The sequence below is a fragment of the Schistocerca piceifrons genome, chromosome 7 (genome assembly GCF_021461385.2).
Source record: "Schistocerca piceifrons isolate TAMUIC-IGC-003096 chromosome 7, iqSchPice1.1, whole genome shotgun sequence".
Classification (NCBI taxonomy): Eukaryota; Metazoa; Arthropoda; class Insecta; order Orthoptera; family Acrididae; genus Schistocerca; species Schistocerca piceifrons.
The window spans coordinates 567,000,461-567,021,474 of record NC_060144.1 but is presented as its reverse complement, the minus strand read 5'-3'; the positions used below and the strand labels follow the sequence as shown (position 1 = coordinate 567,021,474).

General features: G+C 40.8%; 2 protein-coding genes across 3 annotated transcripts in view; one reads left to right on the top strand and one right to left on the bottom strand.

Annotated features, from left to right (window-relative positions):
• Positions 1-17,431, bottom strand: part of LOC124804958 (proteasome maturation protein) — a 36,339-nt gene extending 18,908 nt beyond the window's left edge. Inside the window, exons 1-2 of the mRNA XM_047265350.1 lie at positions 17,274-17,431; positions 17,004-17,101 (exon numbers count right to left, since the gene is read on the bottom strand). Of these exons, the coding sequence (XP_047121306.1) occupies positions 17,004-17,101; positions 17,274-17,276 (101 nt within the window). The 5' untranslated portion in view covers positions 17,277-17,431. The remainder of the gene's footprint in view (positions 1-17,003; positions 17,102-17,273) is intronic.
• Positions 17,432-17,777: 346 nt separating this feature from the next.
• Positions 17,778-21,014, top strand: part of LOC124805131 — a 33,868-nt gene continuing 30,631 nt past the window's right edge. The window contains exon 1 of one of the 2 annotated variants that reach the window (XM_047265588.1): positions 17,778-17,893. In XM_047265588.1, coding sequence (XP_047121544.1) covers positions 17,837-17,893 — 57 coding nt within the window. In that variant the 5' untranslated portion in view covers positions 17,778-17,836. The remainder of the gene's footprint in view (positions 17,894-21,014) is intronic. The other variant, XM_047265589.1, reaches the window with a different exon arrangement.

Sequence of the window (21,014 nt, the reverse complement as noted above, 5' to 3'; positions counted from 1 at the left end):
ATTCTCCTGGATATGGGAGGGGGGGGGGGGGGGGGGGACTATGGGAGGGACCAACTTGGACATGGAGAGTACGAAGTGACAGGAAATTCTGGATAAAAATCGGCAGCAGGCCTCCGAGACCTCTCGTATAATGTGGCAAGGATATGATGTCGCCTGATGGTGTCATGCGCTTTTCGTAAATAAAAAAAGATGGCAACAAGGTGTTGGCGTCTGGAAAAGGCCGTTCGGATGGTAGACTCCTGGGACACATGATTATCAGTGGCAGAGCAACCCAGGCGGAAACTGCCCTGGCACAGGGCCAGTAGGCCACGTAATTCCAGGACCCAACGCAACCACCAACACACCATACAGTCCAGCAGCTTGCAAAGAATGTTGGTGAGGTTGATGGGCCGACAGCTATCCACATCAAGCAGGTTTTTGGAAGGTTTGAGCACTGGTATGATGGTGTTCTCCCACCAGTGCGATGGAAAGATGCCATCGCACCAGATATGGTTGAAGATCTCGAGGAGATGTCGCTTGTAGTCAGACAAGAGATGTTTAATCATCTGACTGTGGATCTGATCTGCCTAGGAGCTGTGTCAGGGCAATGTACACGGGCACTGAGGAGCTCCCACTCTGTAAATGGGGCGTTATGGGATTCACTGCGGCGTGTAGTGAACGAGAGGACTTTCCCTTCCATTTGCTGTTTGAGAGTGCGAAAGGCTGGGAGGTAATTCTCCAATGCAGAGGCGCGAGCATAGTGCTCAGCAATCGCATTTGCGGTGGTACGTAACACGCCATTTATGTTAACACAGGGAACACCTGTTGGGATCTGGTACCAAAAACTCGTTTGATCTCTGCCCAGACTTGGGAAGGTGACATATGGCACCCAATGGTCGAGGCTACTCTCTTCAAACATTCCTGTTCCCACCTTTTGATAATCTGGCGAACGATGGCACGAAGCCGCTTAAAGGCTATGAGGTGCTCCAGGGAAGGTTGCCTCTTATGCCGCTGTAGAGCTCACCAACACTCCGTAACTGTCTCAGCGACTTCCGGCAAAAAAAAGGGACTGTCTTTCGCCGGGGGCACCCTAAAGAACGAGGGATCACATTTTCTGCCTCAGAAACGATCACTGTAGTTACCTGCTCAACCACCACATCGATGTTACCATGTAGGGGAGCTTCAACGGTGACAGCAGAGGTGAAAGCATCCCATTCTGCCTTGCTTAAAGCCCATCTGGGCGGGCATCCGTGGGCCTGACGCCGAGGCAGTGACAGGAAGATGGGGAGGTGGTCACTACCACACAGGTCATCATGTGCTCTCCAATGGATAGATGGGAGAAGACCAGGACTGCAAACCAAGAGATCAATGGCCGAGTATGTGCCACGTGCCACAGTGAAATGTGTGGGGGCACCTGTATTTAAGAGGCAGAGCTCGAACTGAGAAAGTAAGGTTTCGACATCTCTGCCTCGGCCAGTAAGCACGGTGCCACCTCACAAGCAGTTATGAGTGTTAAAATCTCCCAAAAGTAGGAAAGGTTTAGGGAGTTGATAAATCAATGCAGCCAATGTGTTCAGGGGTACCAGACCATCTGGAGGAAGATATACATTGCAGGCAGCCACAGCCAAGCTTCAAGAGGGGTTTGAAGGGGCACAGGTTCAATGCATACTGTGTTCAGGACATAGACACGAACTCCACCTGACACACTATTATAGTCACTACGGTTCTTGTAATATATTCCTATAGCTGCAGAGGGCAGGGGTCCGCATTTCCGGGAAGCAGGTTTCCTGAAGGGCAATGCAGAAAGCAGGTGTAAAGCTTAACAGTTGCTGTAGCTCAGCCAGGTGGTGGAAAAAACTGCAGAAATTCCACAGGAGGATGACGTTATCGTGAGGCTGGGAAGGTGTGAAGCATGCAAGGAGGCAGGGCACCTCAGGGTCACCTGCTGCCACCGACTGAGTATTTGTAGCCTTTTGGTCACCTCTTATGACAGGCAGGAATACCTCGGGCCTATTCTAACCCCCGAAACTGCAGGGGGCGTTCTGCCCAGAAGACACACTGAGATTCAAGTACCCCACTTCGATCGGGGCTCTGACCACGGGCGCCACCCAGCCACAGCAAAGGCTAAGTGGCATGATAGCTGTTGCAGGGAGTCCTGATGCGCCAGGAAGACAGGCACCTACTCCTTGGCATATGTGGGGAATTTACAGCTCAGGCATCAGCACAGCAGTGCGATCCATGTGTTGTCAGGGGTCTACCACCAAATGGGTACATGACGGCCTCACCACAATGGATTGGCTACCGTGCTGGATGTTGGGCGCAGAGAAATACAATATTGTCCTGGGGACAAAAGAGGACATGAGACAACGGAAGGAGGTGACGACATGCCCCGGAAGGTGTCCTCGCCCAAATAGTTGAATTGCAGGTGGAGATGCAAATCCATGACAAGAGAATCAGGAGATTGAATATAAGGGTACTATGGATAACTCTTACACCACATAAGGCATCCTTCCCCACATGGCCCGCACTTCTGTAGAATTTTGAAAGTGGCAGGTCAAACCATAGAGTGGGACCTGAACTCACAGGGCTAAAAGTGTGCAACTCCTTTTAGTCACCTCTTATGACAGGCAAGAATACCTCGGGCCTATTCTGACCCCCGAAACCGCAGGGGGCGTTCTGCCCGGAAGACACACGGAGATTCGAGTACCCAACATGATCTGAAGCTACGCATCCTCTTGAACAGTTTACAAAGTACATTCATCAGGCTAATTGGGCAGTAGCTATCGCAAGATGTTGGGTTCTTCCCGGGCTCAAGGATGGGGATAGCTATACTGTCTCAACATTGTGACAGAAACGCACTCTTGAGCCAAATGCGGTTGAATACCCTGAGGAGATACTGCCTCTGGGGAATGTAGAGGTGTTGGATCATCTGGTTGTGGATGGAATCCGGGCCTAGGTATATGTCTCGTGAAGACGTAAGAGCCTGCAAGAATTTCCACTCAGTGAAGAGTTCATTACAGGGTTCCATGTGGTGCAAGGTGTGAAACAGAGGGTGGGCTGTTCAACTCGGCATAGAAGGATAGGAAGAGGACACTGATGCCTTCACAAAGTGTGTTGCGAGGTGTTCTGGGAGGACCATCAGATCAGTGCACAGAGTACTTTGGAGGTTAAGACCCTGGACAGTTGCATGTTGCTGGCAGCCCAGAAGGCTACAGAGCTTGGACCAAACCTGTGATGAAGAGGCATACGTTCCCTGAGAGAAAACTTAGCATCCCCAGCATTCCTACTTACTATTCTTAATAAAGTATGATTAAAGGCAAGGAGGTTGGTCTCTGAAGGATGGCGTTTAAGTCGCTGCAGCGCCCGTCAGCAATCCACCAAGGTACTGATCGACAACAAGGGGAACCTGTGGAAAGGGGGACAGCAGCGCCAGCAGCATGAAGAATAGTGGCAGAAACACCTTGCACAACCGCATCAATCGAATTCGAGATTGAGGAGTCGAAGTGCACAGCAGACGTATATAATGGCCAATTGGCCCTGTGGAATGCCCAATGTGGGGGGCTGTCTGCCTGTCGGCAGCAGGGGAACAATAAAATCACCAGAAAGTGGTCACTGTCACAAAGGTCATCATCGGATGACCAATGAAGAGGAGCCAGGAGAGCAGGGGAGGTGATCGTAAGATCGATAGCAGTAAAGGTGCATTGAGCGGCACTGGAGTGGGTACCGGAACTACTACTGAGGAGAGACAAATCGAGGTCTATAGTAAGTTGGTCAGTTAGGAGACCCCTACCCATTGAAGTGGCACTCCCCCCACAGTGGGTGGTAGCCACTGAAGTCCCCAAGGATGAAAAATGGGGGTGGGAGTTGCTGGATTAAGGTAGACTGTTCAACATAAGGAAGTGACCTACCTGGAGGGAGGTAGACATTCCAAATGGTGATTGCCAGAGTTTTTGCACTCTAGGCACTATTGCTTCCCAGTTGGTATCTAGGGGGCTCCAGTCACTAATAACATCGGATCAAACCAAAGTGCAGACCTTACCAGATGCTACCCTGGGGCTGGCATGGTTCCAACAGAATGCCTGATAACCATAAAATGTTGGAGAGTTGTCATGTGGAGGTCCGTTTCTCTCAGAGCAAAACAGAACACAGAATAGGAGGAGACAAAACAACATATTTCCAGTAGGTGGTGATAGTATCCGTTGCCATTCCACTGGATGATCATGTGGCAAGGGACCGGTTTAGACATAAAGAAGCTGAGGAGGAGGTCATGTCACTCAGTCAGTGATCATCACCGACAAGGATGGGGTGATATCCACAAATAAGATGTCAGACTCAGGTTGCGAGAGGGGAGATGCCACCTCTGGGGGCACCGGGGAGATCAACCACCAGCAGGTGCCAAAGAACGGGGGCACTTCTTCAACCGGGGAGAGGGAGTGGCTCCCAGGAAGGGATGTCGCGGGATCTGCAGGGGAGGGGGAGCGGTGAGGGGGACAGGGCTGGGGTATAGAAGAGGTAAGAGGAGGAAAGGATGTAACAGATGCAAAACTTGAAAATAGTGACATTGGATGGAGTCTCTCATACTTTTGGTGAGCCTCAGCATAAGACAAGCGATCCAGGGACATGTACTCTTGGATCTTCTTTCCTCTCTTGTAAGCCGGTGAGCGATGGGAGTGGCGGTCATGACAATTGACACATACAGATGGCAGAATACAGGGGCATCCCTCGTGGGGCGGGTGTCCAGTCACCACATAGAGCGTCTGTCATTCAGTGGGAAGACATATGCCCAAAACACAAGCACTGAAAGCATCTCATGGGTGGTGGGATGTACGGCTTCACATCACATCTGTAGCACATAACCTTGACCTTCTCTGGGAGGGTATACCCCTCGAAAGCCAGAATGAACATGCCAGTATCTATGCAATTGCCTTTGTGACCCTTCTGTACACGTCGAACAAAATTAACGCCATGTCACTCCAGGTAAGCCCGGAGTTCCTCGTCATTCTGCAGGATGAGGTCCCTATGAAAAATCACTCCCTGGACCATATTGAGAGACTGGTGAGGGGTAATAGACACTGGGACATTTCCATGATTATGACAAGCACAAAGAGCTGCAGATGGGGTGGCAGAACAAGCTTTGATCAACAGGGGGCCCAATGCATCTTACTACGAGACTACACTTCACTTCACCAAACTTGTCCTCAATATTCTCCAAAAAAAAAATGGCTTTGTGGCATGAATGTGTACCCATCTGTCGTAGTACAGGTAAGGCAGTGGGGAAACTGTTTCATCCTAAGATAGTGAGCCTGGCCTTCCTCCCATGGTGTAACCAGGGAAGGGAAGGCTGCTGGGTCATATGAAGCACTATTCAATGATCCTTCACCATTCAAAGATATGGCCACTTGAGAATGGCCAGATTTTTGCAGTTTGATAAGCTTCATGCGCCAAGCATCCATCCTGATACCACCCCCTCCGATCAGGGGCTCTCCCCAAGGATGCCACCCAGCCACAGTAAGGGCCACCTGGCATATCAGCTGTTGCCGGGAATACCGGTGCTCCGAGAAGACAAGCAACCGCTCCTTGGTATACATAAGGAGGGATCAGTTCAGTGTCAGTAGTGTGATCCCTGTGTTGTCTGGGGGCTCAGCCAGATGGGTACACAACAGCCCCACCACATGGACTGGCTGCACTTGCTGGGCTACAGGGGAAGGGAGAGAGGAAGGAAGGAGGGAGAGGAATCCATACCGTAGATGCTAGGGAGGGAGTTCTTCCCCAAATGGTTCACACTACAAACAAACAAACAAAAATATGAATGGAGGTCAAACCTAACTGCAAACAGGATGAAAGAATGGGCAGAAGTAACAAAATTGCAAGCAATACAGCGAACCAGGTGGATATGGATAACGAGATTGATATAAATCAGAACACCGAGAGAGAGGAAGGAGAGGGCAACAGGGAGGGAGCAAGGACAGGGAGGAAGTGAAGACAGGGAGGGAGGGCAGGGTGAAGGAAATGAAGCCAGGGAAGGAAGAATGGGCTGCAATAACTCAAGGCCCCATGTTCACCACACACAAACTCATGAATGAACCGTGAGTCCTCTGGGGGGGGGGGGGGGGGGGCAGTGTCAGATGTTGGATGAGTCCTGTATTGGAAGACTGATTTAAATTTGGTAATTGCCGTGAAGTGTATGAGAAACTGACAGAACAACTCAAGGAATGCTGTTTTTAGAATGTCAAAAGAAGCAGTTGGAAAGAAATTGGAAATTTTACATACTTCTCTGGAATGTAGACATATGAATAGGTGCATCTCCTCTCCTGAAATGCTAATGGTGGAACTGAAGTTAGCACGCAAATGCAATTAACTTAATGAGTTCTATTAAAGTTGCTCAACAGAAAACAATGTAATTTTAAAAAGCTCCCAGAAAACCACATAAAAACAACAAATTACTTTTTCACATCCCAGCAATTTGAAAAATTTCATTTTACAAACAAGGACCAAACCACAAAAGATAACTACGGATATCCAAATAAATTTTTATGCCCCAATAATGCACACAAGATGCATCTAAAATTACTTAGAATTATGTTTTCTTTTAAAAGTAGCTACCAAAAATGACATTATCTTTCCAAACAAAAACGTACAACTCAGAAGTTTTGGATTCCAAGGAAAAAACCTGGTTTCTGAAACATTATAAACAATGGACAGGGGAGTATCTGACAGTTTTTAATTATTTGGCAAGGGAATATATAAACAGTCCTACTGATTGTGTGTGTGTGTGTGTGTGTGTGTGTGTGTGTGTGTGTGTGTGTGTGTGTGTGTGCACACAAATATTTCATCAAAGTTCTTTGGATGCGGGCAGTAGAAAGCATAAAACGTATGTTACCAATCTCATTGCACAATGATATTCTTATGAAAATAAGAAGTGTCATATGATGCTGGGCGAAGAATATGAGAAACTAATAGGAAAACTCAAGGTGTCTCTTCTGTTCTACAAAATGAGAGTAATGCACATTATGGCCAATGGGACCTCATGGCTTAACTACAGGCGACATGTTAATACATGCTATATTTTACCCTATTATTTTGTACAATGACTGAATTCTAACTACAATTTTTGCACTGCAGTAGCATTCCACTATTAAAATGACAAAATAGTACCTTTCCACTGAGTCAACAAGCATGAAGTTAATAAACATTTACATGTCCAACCATGTTTGTAACATCCTATTGAAACACTGATTCCTGTTGTCCCATTAAAGAAGTGTAGACAGGGCTAAGACACAATCAGAGTGGAAAAAATAAACTCAGACTTCCAGCCAGCCTTTTTAAACTCATGTAAAATATTCATGACATAGATGTCTGTACAAATCAACAAGATTGCACATTTTCACACAAAGATTTAATGCAGCTAAGAAAACCTTTACAGCAGAACTTTCAAACCTTAGAAAACAGGTCCACTGTAATGAAATCTCACAATTTACAAATGTAAGCAAAGCCTCCTGGAAACTGATCAATTGCGTATGGAAAAATCTCCACAACTAGGGACAGCAAACCCTTATGTTTACAGGATGGTAATATAATAAAAGAACCAAAAGCATTATGTAACCTTTTTAATAATCATTTCGGGAATATGGAAGTGTACGATTCCACCCCTCTGCTTTGACCTATGACATCATCAATTTGGCGGAAATGGCTATTCTAAGTGTCTCCAATATGGTGCCTATGATATCTCTACATACACACAGCAACAAACACTAAAATACGTATAAATAAGACAATAACATCTCCCTCCAAAAATACAATCAAACTAATGGGACAACCGCAGGAAATTGGGGGTTTTAGTGAGGAGAAAAGCTAAATATAACAGAAAAAAACACACACATCACAATCCTAAAATACGCAAGACGGCAAAAAAAAAAAAAAAAAAAAAAAAAAAAAAAAAAAAAAAAAAAAAAAATTGAAAATTAAAAAAATTTTAAAAAAATAAAAAATTTCAAAATCTACAGGAATCCCTTGACATATATATCTCAATGGCAGCCGACGATACCGAAACACCAATGCCTACAGCAAAAACTATAGAAATTGGAATCAGACATTTCCCTTGACACAGCTGATGGTAACTTACCAAAACGCCTATACCTACATATAAAAATATGAAAATTGGAATTGGGCATTTCCCTTGACCTGTATAGGTCAAGTATAGGTCAACTATAACTACTGGTACGAAAAAACCAACACTTACAACTACGAAAACCAAAACCAAAACCACAACGCCTCAAAAATTAAAAACTCAAACATCCCTATGTAAATTAAAACACATTCAACACACAATAAATTACAACTCGAGAAAAACAGACCGGAAAAAAAAATAAATAAAAAAAAATTACTTACCACCAACAAAGTTCGGCCGGCCATCACACACACACACACACACACACACACACACACACACACACAGAGGACGCCATCAACCACAACAAGACGACATCTACAAACATAACCAACTCAAACTCCGTGTTGTAATGACGTCACACCACAACACCCTTACGTCATGGGCCAAAGCAGACGGGTGGAATTGGACGCTTCCGTTGACCCAACATTTCATATCACTAACGGGAAATCCAACACACACCTTAGAAGTGTACTGAGAGATACCATATCATACCCTTCAAGTAGTGAGTTTTGAATTTGGTGAGACCAAAGAAAATCATTATTTAATAATATTGGTCTTTAAATATGTCTGCTTGTGTCTGTATATGTGTGGATGGATGTGTGTGTGTGTGTGCGCGCGAGTGTATACCCGTCCTTTTTTCCCCCTAAGGTAAGTCTTTCCGCTCCCGGGATTGGAATGACTCCTTACCCTCTCCCTTAAAACCCACATCCTTTCGTCTTTCCCTCTCCTTCCCTCTTTCCTGATGAGGCAACAGTTTGTTGCGAAAGCTTGAATTTTGTGTGTATGTTTCTGTTTGTTTGTGTGTCTGTCGACCTGCCAGCACTTTCATTTGGTAAGTCACATCATCTTTGTTTTTAGATATATTTTTCCTACGTGGAATGTTTCCCTCTATTATAATGATTAGATTAGATTAATACTTGTTCCATAGATCATGAATACGACACTTCGTAATGATGTGGAATGTGTCAGGTTAATAAAAGATGTTTGTACAAGATATTACATTACACAAAAAATTGCATGACACTAATGTTTAAGTCCCCCCCCCCCCCCCCTTAATTTATATCTAAAAATTCAGCCAATGAGTAGAAGGAGTTGTCATCTAGAAATTCTTTTAATTTATTTTTAAATGTTAGTTGGCTATCTGTCAGACTTTTGATGCTGTTTGGTAGGTGACCAAAGACTTTTGTGGCAGCATAATTTACCCCTTTCTGTGCCAAAGTCAGATTTAACCCTGCATAGTGAAGATCATCCTTTCTCCTGGTGTTATAGCTATGCACACTGCTATTACTTTTGAACTGGGTTGGATTATTAACAACAAATTTCATAAGTGAATATATATACTGCGAGGTTACTGTGAGGATCCCTAGATCCTTAAATAGTTGTCTGCAGGATGACTGTGGGTGGGCTCCAGCAATTATTCTGATTACACGTTTTTGAGCAATGAATACTTTTCTACTCAACGATGAATTACCCCAGAATATGATGCCATACGAAAGCAGTGAATGAAAGTAGGCATAGTAAGTTAATTTACTGAGATTCGTATCACCAAAATTTGCAATAACCCTAATAGCATACATAGCTGAACTCAGACGTTTCAGCAGACCATCAATGTGTTGCTTCCAGTTTAACCTCTTATCAATGGACACACCTAAAAATTTTGAAAATTCTACCTTAGCTACAGACTTCTGTTCAAATTCTATATTTATTACTGGAGTTGTGCCATTTACTGTACAGAACTGTATATACTGTGTTTTATCAAAATTTAAAGAGAGTCCGTTTGCTGAGAACCACTTAATAATTTTGGGAAAAACATCATTTACAATTACATCACTTAGTTTTGGTTTTTGGATGTTATTACTATACTTGTATTATCAGCAAAAAGAACTAACTTTGCATCTTCATCAATGTGGAATGGTAAGTCATTAATGTTTATCAAGAACAGTAAAGGACCTAAGACCGAACCCTGTGGGACCCCGTACTCGATAGCCCCCCAGTTTGAGGAATCAGCTGTTGTTTTAACATTACATGAACCACTTATTTCAACTTTCTGCATTCTTCCAGTTAAGTATGAATTAAACCATTTGTGCAATGCCCCACTCAAACCATAATGATCTAGCTTATCTAAAAGAATTCCATGATTTACACAATCAAAGGCCTTTGAGAGATCACAAAAAATACCAATGGGTGATGTCCGGTTATTCGGAGCATTTAATATTTGATCAGTGAAAGTGTATATAGCATTTTCTGTTGAAAACCCTTTCTGAAAACCAAACTGATATTTTGTTAGTGCTTTATTTTTACAAATATGGGAGGCTACTCTTGAATACAATAATTTCTCAAAAATGTTTGAAAGAGCTGTCAGAAGAGAGATTGGGCGGTAGTTGTTGACATCCGACGTATCCCCCTTTTTATGCAATGGTTTTACAATGGCATATTTCAGTCTATCGGGGAAAACACCCTGCTCTAAGAGCTATTACATACGTGGCCGTAAGAGCTTTTGCTTTTCAGTGAGTTTATTATTTTACTGATTTCAGAGGGAGAGGTTGGTGGAACTGCACAGGTATGGCCTCTTCTATTAGTAGCCTTCCCTCTCTTCTAGTGAAGATCTAGATCCTATTTTCTCCACAACATTTAAAAAATGATTATTGAAAATATTTTCAATTTCTGATTGTTTGCTAGTACACTTGTAATTCAGTTTGATGGCACTAAAGTCTTCCTGTGCTCTTGGTTGCCCTGTTTCCCTTTCAATAATATTCCAAATTGCTTTAATTTTATTATCAGAGTTATTGATCTCAGACATGATACACATTCTTCCGGACTTTTTAATAACTTTTCTTAGTACCGCACAATAGTTTTTATAATATTGAACAATTTCGGGGTCAGTACTCCCTCTTGCTGTTAGACACAGTTCTCTTTTACAGTTGCAAGATATTCTTATTCCTTTAGTTAGCCAAGGTTTTTTTATATGTTTTCTTGGAATTATGTTTAACTATTTTCTTGGGAAAACAATTTTCAAATACCCTTAAAAATGTATCGTGAAATAAGTTATATTTCAAGTTCGTATCGGGTTCCTTATACACTTCATCCCAGTCTAGCTGCTGTAGGCTTTCCCTAAAGTTTGCAATATTTATATTGTTAGTTGAACGCACTGCTTTGAAAGTCTGATTTGATATACTGCATGGAGCTATGTCATGTACTGTAACTAGCTGTGCACCATGATCTGAAAGACCATTCTCAACAGGATAAGCATTTATGTCCTTAAACTTATCTTGGTCTATAAAAAAGTTATCTATCAATGTACTGCTGTTCTTTGTTATCCGAGTAGGAAAATCAATGATGGAGCTCAAATTGAAAGAACTGAGTAATACTACAAGGTCATTCTTCCTATTACACTTTTTCAGGGAATCAACAATGAAATCCCCACAAATGATAATTTGCTTCCCCCTGTCTGACAGATAGCACAACAAAGCATCCAAGTTTTCTAGAAATAGCTGGAAATTCCCCGAGGGGGACCTATACACTGTTACAATTATGAAAGTGCCATCATTTACTTTAAGTTCAGTGGCACATGCTTCCATATGTTGCTCTACACAAAATTTTTTAGTTTCTAAATTTTTTACACCGTGGAAGCTTTTGACATATATGGCAACTCCTCCTCTCATCATATTACCTCTACTTACATGTGCAGCTAATTTGTACCCATTGATGCTAACCTTTTGCATAGCAGTGACAATGTGATGCTCAGACAGGCATAGTACATCTATTACATTCTCAGTTGCTATTTCTTCTAAACAAAGCAGAAGCTCATCAATTTTATTCTTCAATCCCCCAATATTTTGATGAAATATAATGACATTATTTTTCACTTTACTTTTGTTTCTTGAACTTTTTTAACATCTTTAGTACTTGCCTGGCTGAGTTTCCAACTGGACACTGACCTTACACTAAAAAAGAGTTTCCACCATGAGATGTAGTTCCTCCCCCATTTAAATTTCCTGCTATCAGCCCAGCCAGTTTACCCTTCCCTTTCTTGTTGAGGTGTAGGCCATGTCTAGTATAGTCCCACCTACAGAGTGAATCAACAGGAACCACACCAATGTGTGACCCCGCACCAGATCCAAGTAGCCGTTCCAACTCCAAATTAACTCTCCTGACAGAAGAGCTCAAATGAGGTCGGTCGTGGCACTCCAGAACCGACACAAACCCAACACTGGTATGACTCAATGTTGATGCAATCTTTGCCACGCCACACTCTATGCTGTGCCCCGGATCTCTGTCAATACTGTTGCCTGGCCCACCCACAATAACCACGGTATCTTCCTTAGTAAAGCCTCTACATAGTGAACCTAAATCCTCTGTAACCTGCCCCAGCCCAGCACTAGGTTTGAAAAAACTTGTGACCTGGTATTCTGACCCTAATTCATCCTGCAGAAGTTGGCCCACACCCCTAGCACGTGAACTACCTAGCAACAAGACTTTCTTTCTCTTTGCAGACTTCCCTACATTCTTATTCAATTTGCTGCTGAAAGCTTGTTGAGCCCTGTCTACATCTACTTCTGTGAGAGGCTCATCAGTTTCTGACTGAGGCAACAGGTCAAACCTATTTTGTACATTAATAACAAAGCTGTCAGAATAATTTCTTAGCCTGTTCCTTACACCTGTTGCCACTTCCCACCCCTGTTTACCCCTCTCCCCCCTTAACCTGCCCAGCTCTCGCCCAGCCTCATCTAACTCAGCCTGAAGGGCAGCAATTTTCCCCTCCTGTTCCACAATCTTTCTATCTCTACTGCATAGCTTACAGAACCACTGATGAGTCTCATTCATTATCCCAATTCCCACGCCACCACAATCGCCCCAATGAAAAAAGTACTACATCCATCACACCAGACCCCGGAGCTAACGATTCTACGGCACGTCACGAACTTTAAACTCATGGTACAAATCAATTTTAGGGATAGAAAGACAATTAAGTTACTGGAAAACAATGAAAATACGTGTACAAAAAATTAGGCCTACTCGCGACTATGTAAACAGTGGTTCAGAAGTTTTTTACTGGAAATTACTTAAGAAATAACGATACTCTACAGATATATAGGGGCAGCAAACGTATTTAGCACACTAAACTATCAGTAAATGCACTTAAAATTGCGATATGAAGTTTAATCTGAAAGGTCAAATGTTCGACCTGGCCGCAATATGTAAACAAAACGAACTTTACGTGACTACTGTGAAAATATGCGAGTAAGACAAAAACCTTTAATGGTACGCTTGAAGAGCACTATAATTAACGTAATAAATTAGTTTCAAGTGTTATAAACAGTTTGTTACTACTTAAATTACTTATCTTGTACGAGAGCTGTGTGATGAATGATCAAATGGCTGGAATCAGTAACTCAAACTGATCTATGTAGGTGGTCAAGTCTAATTAACAATTCCAAATATTTGATGGTTCATAATTTTGGACAGATTTCTATAGTCTATTTCTTATTCATCTCAGAACTACCATGAGAAAGTAACAAGTATTGTAGGTACAGCCTCCAAATTTTTCTCTTTTTCACACCGGTGATGCGAGTAATACCATACCGTCGATGAAGAAACAATACCACGTAACTGACAATTTGCCAATTTTTCGTTTTTCAGTCAGATGATGTCGTTGACCATACGCACATCTGCTCTTAATGCCATAATGACGAATTTTTAATTATTTACCATGAAAAAAATTATCTAAAACAATACCACGTATGTGACACAGCAAATAAATAGATGGCAATACCACGGAACTGTGGAGAATTAAATACCGCGTATCTACAATTTATGGATACTGTAAACAATATCGTGTAAATACAAAAGTGCGTGCAGCCGCAGCACATTGTTACTGCCTTATTACGTATTTAACAGTGCTCAAAAGTGGTTCCATGCTTGTAGCTTCATTTTTGATAATGGACAGCGACATAGATGATTTTTTTACCAAAGAAGAAATTGTTTCTCAGCTGAAATCAGCTTATGAAAGAGGAGAATCGTTCCCGAGAGTGACTGATAATGGTAACAAAATGGTAATATTAGCTTATTTTGCCCCAAGAAAGGCCAGTGCGACTTGTGTTGTAGTGAAGACGTGTGGAAGCAAAACACAGAATGGAAAGAGCAGGCAAGGATGCAAAAAGATGCTGACAAGAAAGAAGCCCAGCAGAAGCTCTGCTCAGTGCACACCATGGACTCACAGGCCGTGAAAGTAGCTCCATTTCTAAGTGCAAGTGCAGTTTATTATAAAACAAAGTTGGCTGTTCATAACTTTACAATGTATAATTTAGAAAGTCATGACGCAGTATGTTACTGGTTCAATGAAATGCACGGTGATTTGGTTGCATCATGTTTTGCTTCATGCGTCGTGGACACCCTATCCAGAATGATTAAGGAAAACCCCATTCAAGTCATTCTGTATTTTGATGGCTGCACATATCAGAATAGAAATGTGATATTATCAAATGCTCTTTTAAGATTAGCAATTGATACTGGAGTATTGATCACACACAAGTTTTTGGAGAAAGGCCATACTCAGATGGAATCTGACTCAGTTCACAGCTCCATTGAGTGCAAGCTTAAAGGACGTGAAGGTACACTTCCTAGCCAATATGCTACGATATCTAAAGAATTGAGAAAAAAGCCACATCCATGCGAAGTCCATTACCTAGATTATTCCTTTTTCATCAAATATGCAGAGAAAAGTTTGTGGCTGTACAACTCAATTAGGCCAGGAAGAGCTGTAAAAAATGAGCCTACAGCTACCAATCTGAGGGCACAACAGTACCACCCACATGGTATTATTTACTACAAGTGCTCTTTCAACGAGGTGTGGTAAGAATTACCGAGGCATCCGAGGAAAATTCTTGGAGATGTTTGCTTCCCGAAACTATACAACGAAAGACGGAAAAATCAAGAAATCCAAATGGGATCATTTACAACAACTTAAATCTGTTCTTCCTAAAGATTGTCATAGTTATTATGACAACATTCCTTATGAATGAAAATTATCGCGGAGGTAACTGTGTGACGAGTATCAGTGCAGTGTGATTCTCTGTTGCTGCTTTGAGTGACGTTTAGGATTTTTCTTGAAGAAATGTGCAGGCATTATCGCAAATATGTAAACAGTATATTTATTTTAAATGTTTCTATGAAATCTTTCAATAAAAATGATTAATGCTCCAAAACATGTTCTTCCTAGCTTTCCCTTCACCAAATACCAATGTAAATGTGTCAAGTCGTGCCGGGAGACTGACAAACAAATACAGCATAAGTAGCAGATCATGGCATAAATACCCAGACAATTCCGCGTATGTGCCGTAATTAAGCTGAATAAAGCATTTTTTTTGTTTCACATTTTTATTTGATCCAATCTTTCCTTGTACTGCTACGATGCAAATTTAGTGCCGCTGTGAAATGTATTAGGCACTTTAAACAGTTTTTTGTCTTTCGTGTAAAATTCTTATTTTGTTACTTATGCAGTATTGTTTCTTCACCAACGATATGTAGAAATCCTGTAACACTTTAGTGCACACACTTGTTGTTAAAACGGTCTATATAATGAACTGTGGAATGGTTGTAATTTATAACTCGAATTAACCTGTATAAGGCAGTTCCACTTACCGATTCCAGTATTTGTGAGGCCCTACTTTTTGTGAATTTTCGATAGTTGTGTACTAGTCCTATTAGATTTAATAGTAATTATTACAAGTTTATGTTATTTCACAGTATTATGACTTCATCTTGCACTATACTGCAATGGATTTAAGGGTTCTCTGTGCTTTTCTTACTTGCATAAATTACGATAATAATGAATTCAGACATGTATACTTCTCTTTTTCTGTTCTTATTTATTTTCATTACTTTTAATTCTTGTCAATATAATTTGTGACTAAATATTAATCACGTGAACTGTGATTCTAATTTTATCGTATGCTACATTCTTGTTTGCAAACATGATCAGTTGCTTTCAATGATTGCCTCTATGTAGCCTATCTGACTTAGGTATGACGTCATTGCTCAAAGCCGACAAGTGGAATCAGACACTAGAATTGACCCTACTTCTGTATGTGTGAAAGTAAGCAGTAGCTTGTATGTGGTAAGTCAACTGGCATACATAGTCCGAAGTCAAACATAAAAAATGGTTTACTATGGAACAATTTATCCATTTCTTAATTATGATATCGAACCGTGGGGTTGCATGGCAGACCTGCACCTGCATATTATAGCAATATTACAGAAAAGACCCATTAGGTTAATGTATGGACTGAAGTCCAGAGAGTCCTGTCAAGAAACCTTTGTCCAGGACAAATTTTTAACAGCATATCCCTTGTATGTGTATAAACTTATATTTTTTCTTAATAGTAACAACAAAGTAAATAATAAGTGCAGTGATACACATAATTACAATACTAGAAGTAAGAGTAACTACTTCAGACGAGGGCAAAATTAAAAACAACAGACAACAATCTTTATATTAATGGGCATATATGGTTCAACAAGCTGCCACATGCTTTGAAAACTGTTCCACAGGGAGTTAAAACGCTTCTTAATAAATAAATGTTTATATTGACTCAGTGAATTCTAATTTATTTGACCTCTTTTGTAACATAATTAGACGATTAAGATGAATGTAATCACCAGTACTGTATGTAAGTTATCTATACTAATCTAAACAACCTATGTATGACGTTTGCAAAAGCCATTAGTTTGGCGGCCTAAACTAAAAAAAAAGAATAAATATACGTTATACTCCAGTTATAATGTTAATATAAATTTAATCACGTAAGATAATGATCAGTGGTAGAATTAGTAATAATTTTTCATATCTTCTCACCCGTAGACCATTGGATCCGGAACTCCATAATGGCCTTCCTGGATTTCGAACTTCCCTGCTGCAGAAGGCTTAGGTTTCACAGGTGGCAAGCCAAAACTCTGCAACACGAAAACAAATAAATAAAACGATGAGTATCACCAACGATTTATGAAATTAAAGAGCATTTAAACGTTCAAGACACCCATGTTGCAAATTCAAAATTGCTCTGTCATGTCAAAACTATTCACATTACAAATGATTTGACATAATGTGGCTTGACAAGAAAATTACCATTCTGATACTAGCTTATTCACAGGCTGTACTTCACACAAACTTATAGACCGGAGTTTATTTCCTAGTTTCCAAGAGCACTTCCACTATATCCCACTGTTTACAAATTATTTACAACAGTACCCTCTTTCGTCTTGACGCGCCAAAGATCACGATGTGGTTTGTCAGCAATTTTACCCAAAGATTATTAGTGATCTAAAAAGTTCATGGACGTTCGAAACTTCTCAAATATCCTTGAACTCGCCACATGCCTGAAAAATATATGAATATTAGCCAATTTCGAGTTATATGAATAATATAAACTATAACCTATTCGAGTTTGCACAGCTTTATAAAATAATCTGTACATGAATTTTCCGTTCATATACTGCAGATGAATACAGAGATCTTTATTATAACATAAATTAGAATTTATGGCTCATTTAGTTATGAGATTGATTTATTGACGCAAATTCAGATTTTTTTCCCATTAGTCAGCAATTCGTTCTGTTGTTGATCTATCTTTCCAGCGATTTGTGTTATCAATTTTCCCGCGTGTGTGTTGTTCCAAATCATGCTGTGGAATGGCGAACGGGAAGGGGGAAATTCAACAAGCTTATGTACAGGAGAGTGATTCGTCAGTATGTATTGCTTCATATAGCAATTGTATTTAACCACAGATTTTTTTTTAAACAATTTAACTGTAGACGGTAGGGAGTTTAAGGAGTGATCCTTGACATTTTAATGAAAAATAAACGGGCAAAGCATATGGGGATATGGTGAAGACAATTGCTGGCTTTTCTCGCTAGGAGTTGCCTATTTTGTGGCCTAACCTCCCCCCACCCCCTCTTTATTGAGTTTTCTCGTCGTCGTATACAACAAGGTCAAAAACAATTGATTTTTGTCGAGTATGCTGCAACTATTCCAGTATAATTTCCTGGACCAAAAAATCCAATGCATAATGTTTATATAACACAGTAGGTGGTACTTAGAGGCCGAGGTGCTTTAAATGATAAGAGAAATTGCTTACATACATTGTTTCACTTGTCGTGTTCCACAAATCATATAAAATACTTCTGCAACGTGTACGAACAACCAATTACAGCTAGTGCCAATGAAATCGCATAGATAACCATAGGAATTATTTCTTGATTACTTTATATGTGCTTATGTACTTTTAAAAAAACTCGCTGCTCTTCTTTCAGCAGTCATCTTCTGTTTTTTATGTGATTCACAAAAACAGGTTTACATCTAAGACTTTACATTATCAGATGCCTATAATTGCAAGTTAAAATTTGTTTAATGTGAGTTTCGTGTTTCAGTTGAGTATATATCCCCGAGTTCAGGAATCAGATAAATTATGAAAGATGGTAATAAGTTACTCATTTTTTCTTATTGAAGGGGTTTCCTGCGTGACGTCTGTTGACAACCTGTTACAGACTTTGCAGCAGAATTTATAAACTCTAATTCTGAATGTTAGATCGGGATACATAGTCTGCATAAAACATAGCTGTACCACTGTGCCTGTGGAAGCACCCTGGTTGTAGATTTAACAGCTCAACATCTAAACTCCACAAACCATTGTGAAGTGCATGGCAGGAGATACATCCCACTACAAGTTATTAGGGTTTTCCCACCATTCTATTCACAAATGGAGTGTGGCATGGATGATTGTTTAAAACTTCCATGGATACTCTAATTAATATAATCGTGTTCTCAAGATCCCTGTGGCAGCGCTAGAGGATTGTAGTGTATTCCTATGGTCATCGTGCAAGGGCGTTTCTTGAAACTTTGTAAGTTGGCATTCTTGGGTACTTTACACCTTCTTCAGAGGTCTGCAAATTCAGCTTCTTCAGCATCTCTGTGACACTCTCCCACTGATCAAATAAATCTGTTACCATTCGTGCTTGTCCTCTCTGTATGCGTCCAATATCCTCTGTTAATCCTATTTGGTCAGGTCCCACACACTTAAGCAATGTTCTAGGATGGGTCGCATGAGTGATTTGTAAGAAATCTGCTTTGTAGACTGAGTGCATTTCCCCAGAACTCGTTCAACAAACCAAAGTCTACCACCTGCTTTACCCACGACTGAACTTATGTGACCATTACATTTCATATCCCAACAAAGTATTACACCCAGATGTTTGTATGAGTTGGCTGATTCCAACTGTGTCTCATTGATATTGTAGGATACTACGTTTTTTGTTTTGTGATTTACACAGTTTTATATTTCTGAACATTTAAAGCAAGTTGCCAATCTTTGCACCACTTTGAAATCTTATCAGGATCCGTCTGAATAATTAAGTAGCTTCTTTCAGACAATACTTCATTAGAGATAACTGCATCATCTGCAAAAGTCTGAGGTTACTGTTAATATTGTCCACAAAATCATTAATGTGAAACGTGTACAGCAAGGGTACCAACATACGTCCCTTGGGCATACATGAAGTTATTTAAACTTCTGTCAATGAATCTCCATCGAAGATAACTTGCTACATCCTCCCAATCTAGAAAAGATTAACACAATAACAAATTTCCCTTGATACCCCAAGTAAGTGTACTGGGGCAATTCCATTGGAAATCATCAGATGAGGGTTCCATCATGGTTACAGATTTTAATGAAATTTGGTACAGTTAATAACAGCACTAAAGTAAGTTCATATCTCAGCCTGGGGGGCTGAGCTAGGCCCTCCCAAAGTTACAATTTTTTTTTCTTCAAAAAACATGCCACCATGCGTGACCTCCTAGCTCCTGTACTAAATCAGATAAAAACAAAAGGTGGGTCTCATTTGAAAGGTAACACCTCTCCCTTGTAGGAGAAAGCAAGGATGTGTTGCAATGATTCATGGTTCAGAAGTAAGACATAGACAAACAGCTACACAAGTTATCACATTTTTGGACGTTTCCAATATTTTTTATCTCGTGTGAATAATTGTACTGAAATGATATTTGGTGTATATAGAGAGGTGATAAGGCTGAATTCATGCAACAAATTTAGTTGTGGTAGTTGCATGCACACATTGAGTTTTTGGATTTGGAAAATCCTGAAATTGTCAAAAATCATTATTAGGGACCTCCCCAAATGCAATGTGTGCAAGGTCAAAGCGTGCTGCAAATTGGTTCATTATGTAGCTTGTATCTAAGTCTAATTACAGCCAAAATATCTTTGTGTTTCTCCCATTTATTGTAAGTCATTTAAGAATGTTCTAATACTGATGAACGTATTATACCAGGCCTTCAATGAGTGAATGACCTAGGATGTAAGTGAAAAATGTGAAAGTCATGACAGTGAATAGTTTCAATGGAATCCTAAGGCACTGAAATTACATGTAGAGAATAGCAACATTTCCCCCCTTTCGTTTATCACCAGAGAGAAATTAGTGGTAGTGGTAAACATCAGGTTGTCATGTGTGCAATGATTTCACACCATTATTGACAAACAGTTCATTGTTGCACTGATTGCCCACCATTATTGACAAACAGTTCATTATTAAACTCGTTTTCAGTAGCATAGCCAGAAAGTCTGGAAATTACACTCATGCTCACAAATTAAGGATAATTGCAAAATCTGGTGCCACACAACGTGGCACTACGCAAAACTGACGCTAATAGCAAAGGCACATAGGGAGCACACACGACACAGATCTGCAAGTCCACAGTATTGGTGATAAGTTGAGAAAACCGTTCCGAAACAAGTGGTACAAAATGCCGCTGTTTCCTGTGCATGTACCCCGACATCAGTATGGAATACGATCCTCATGC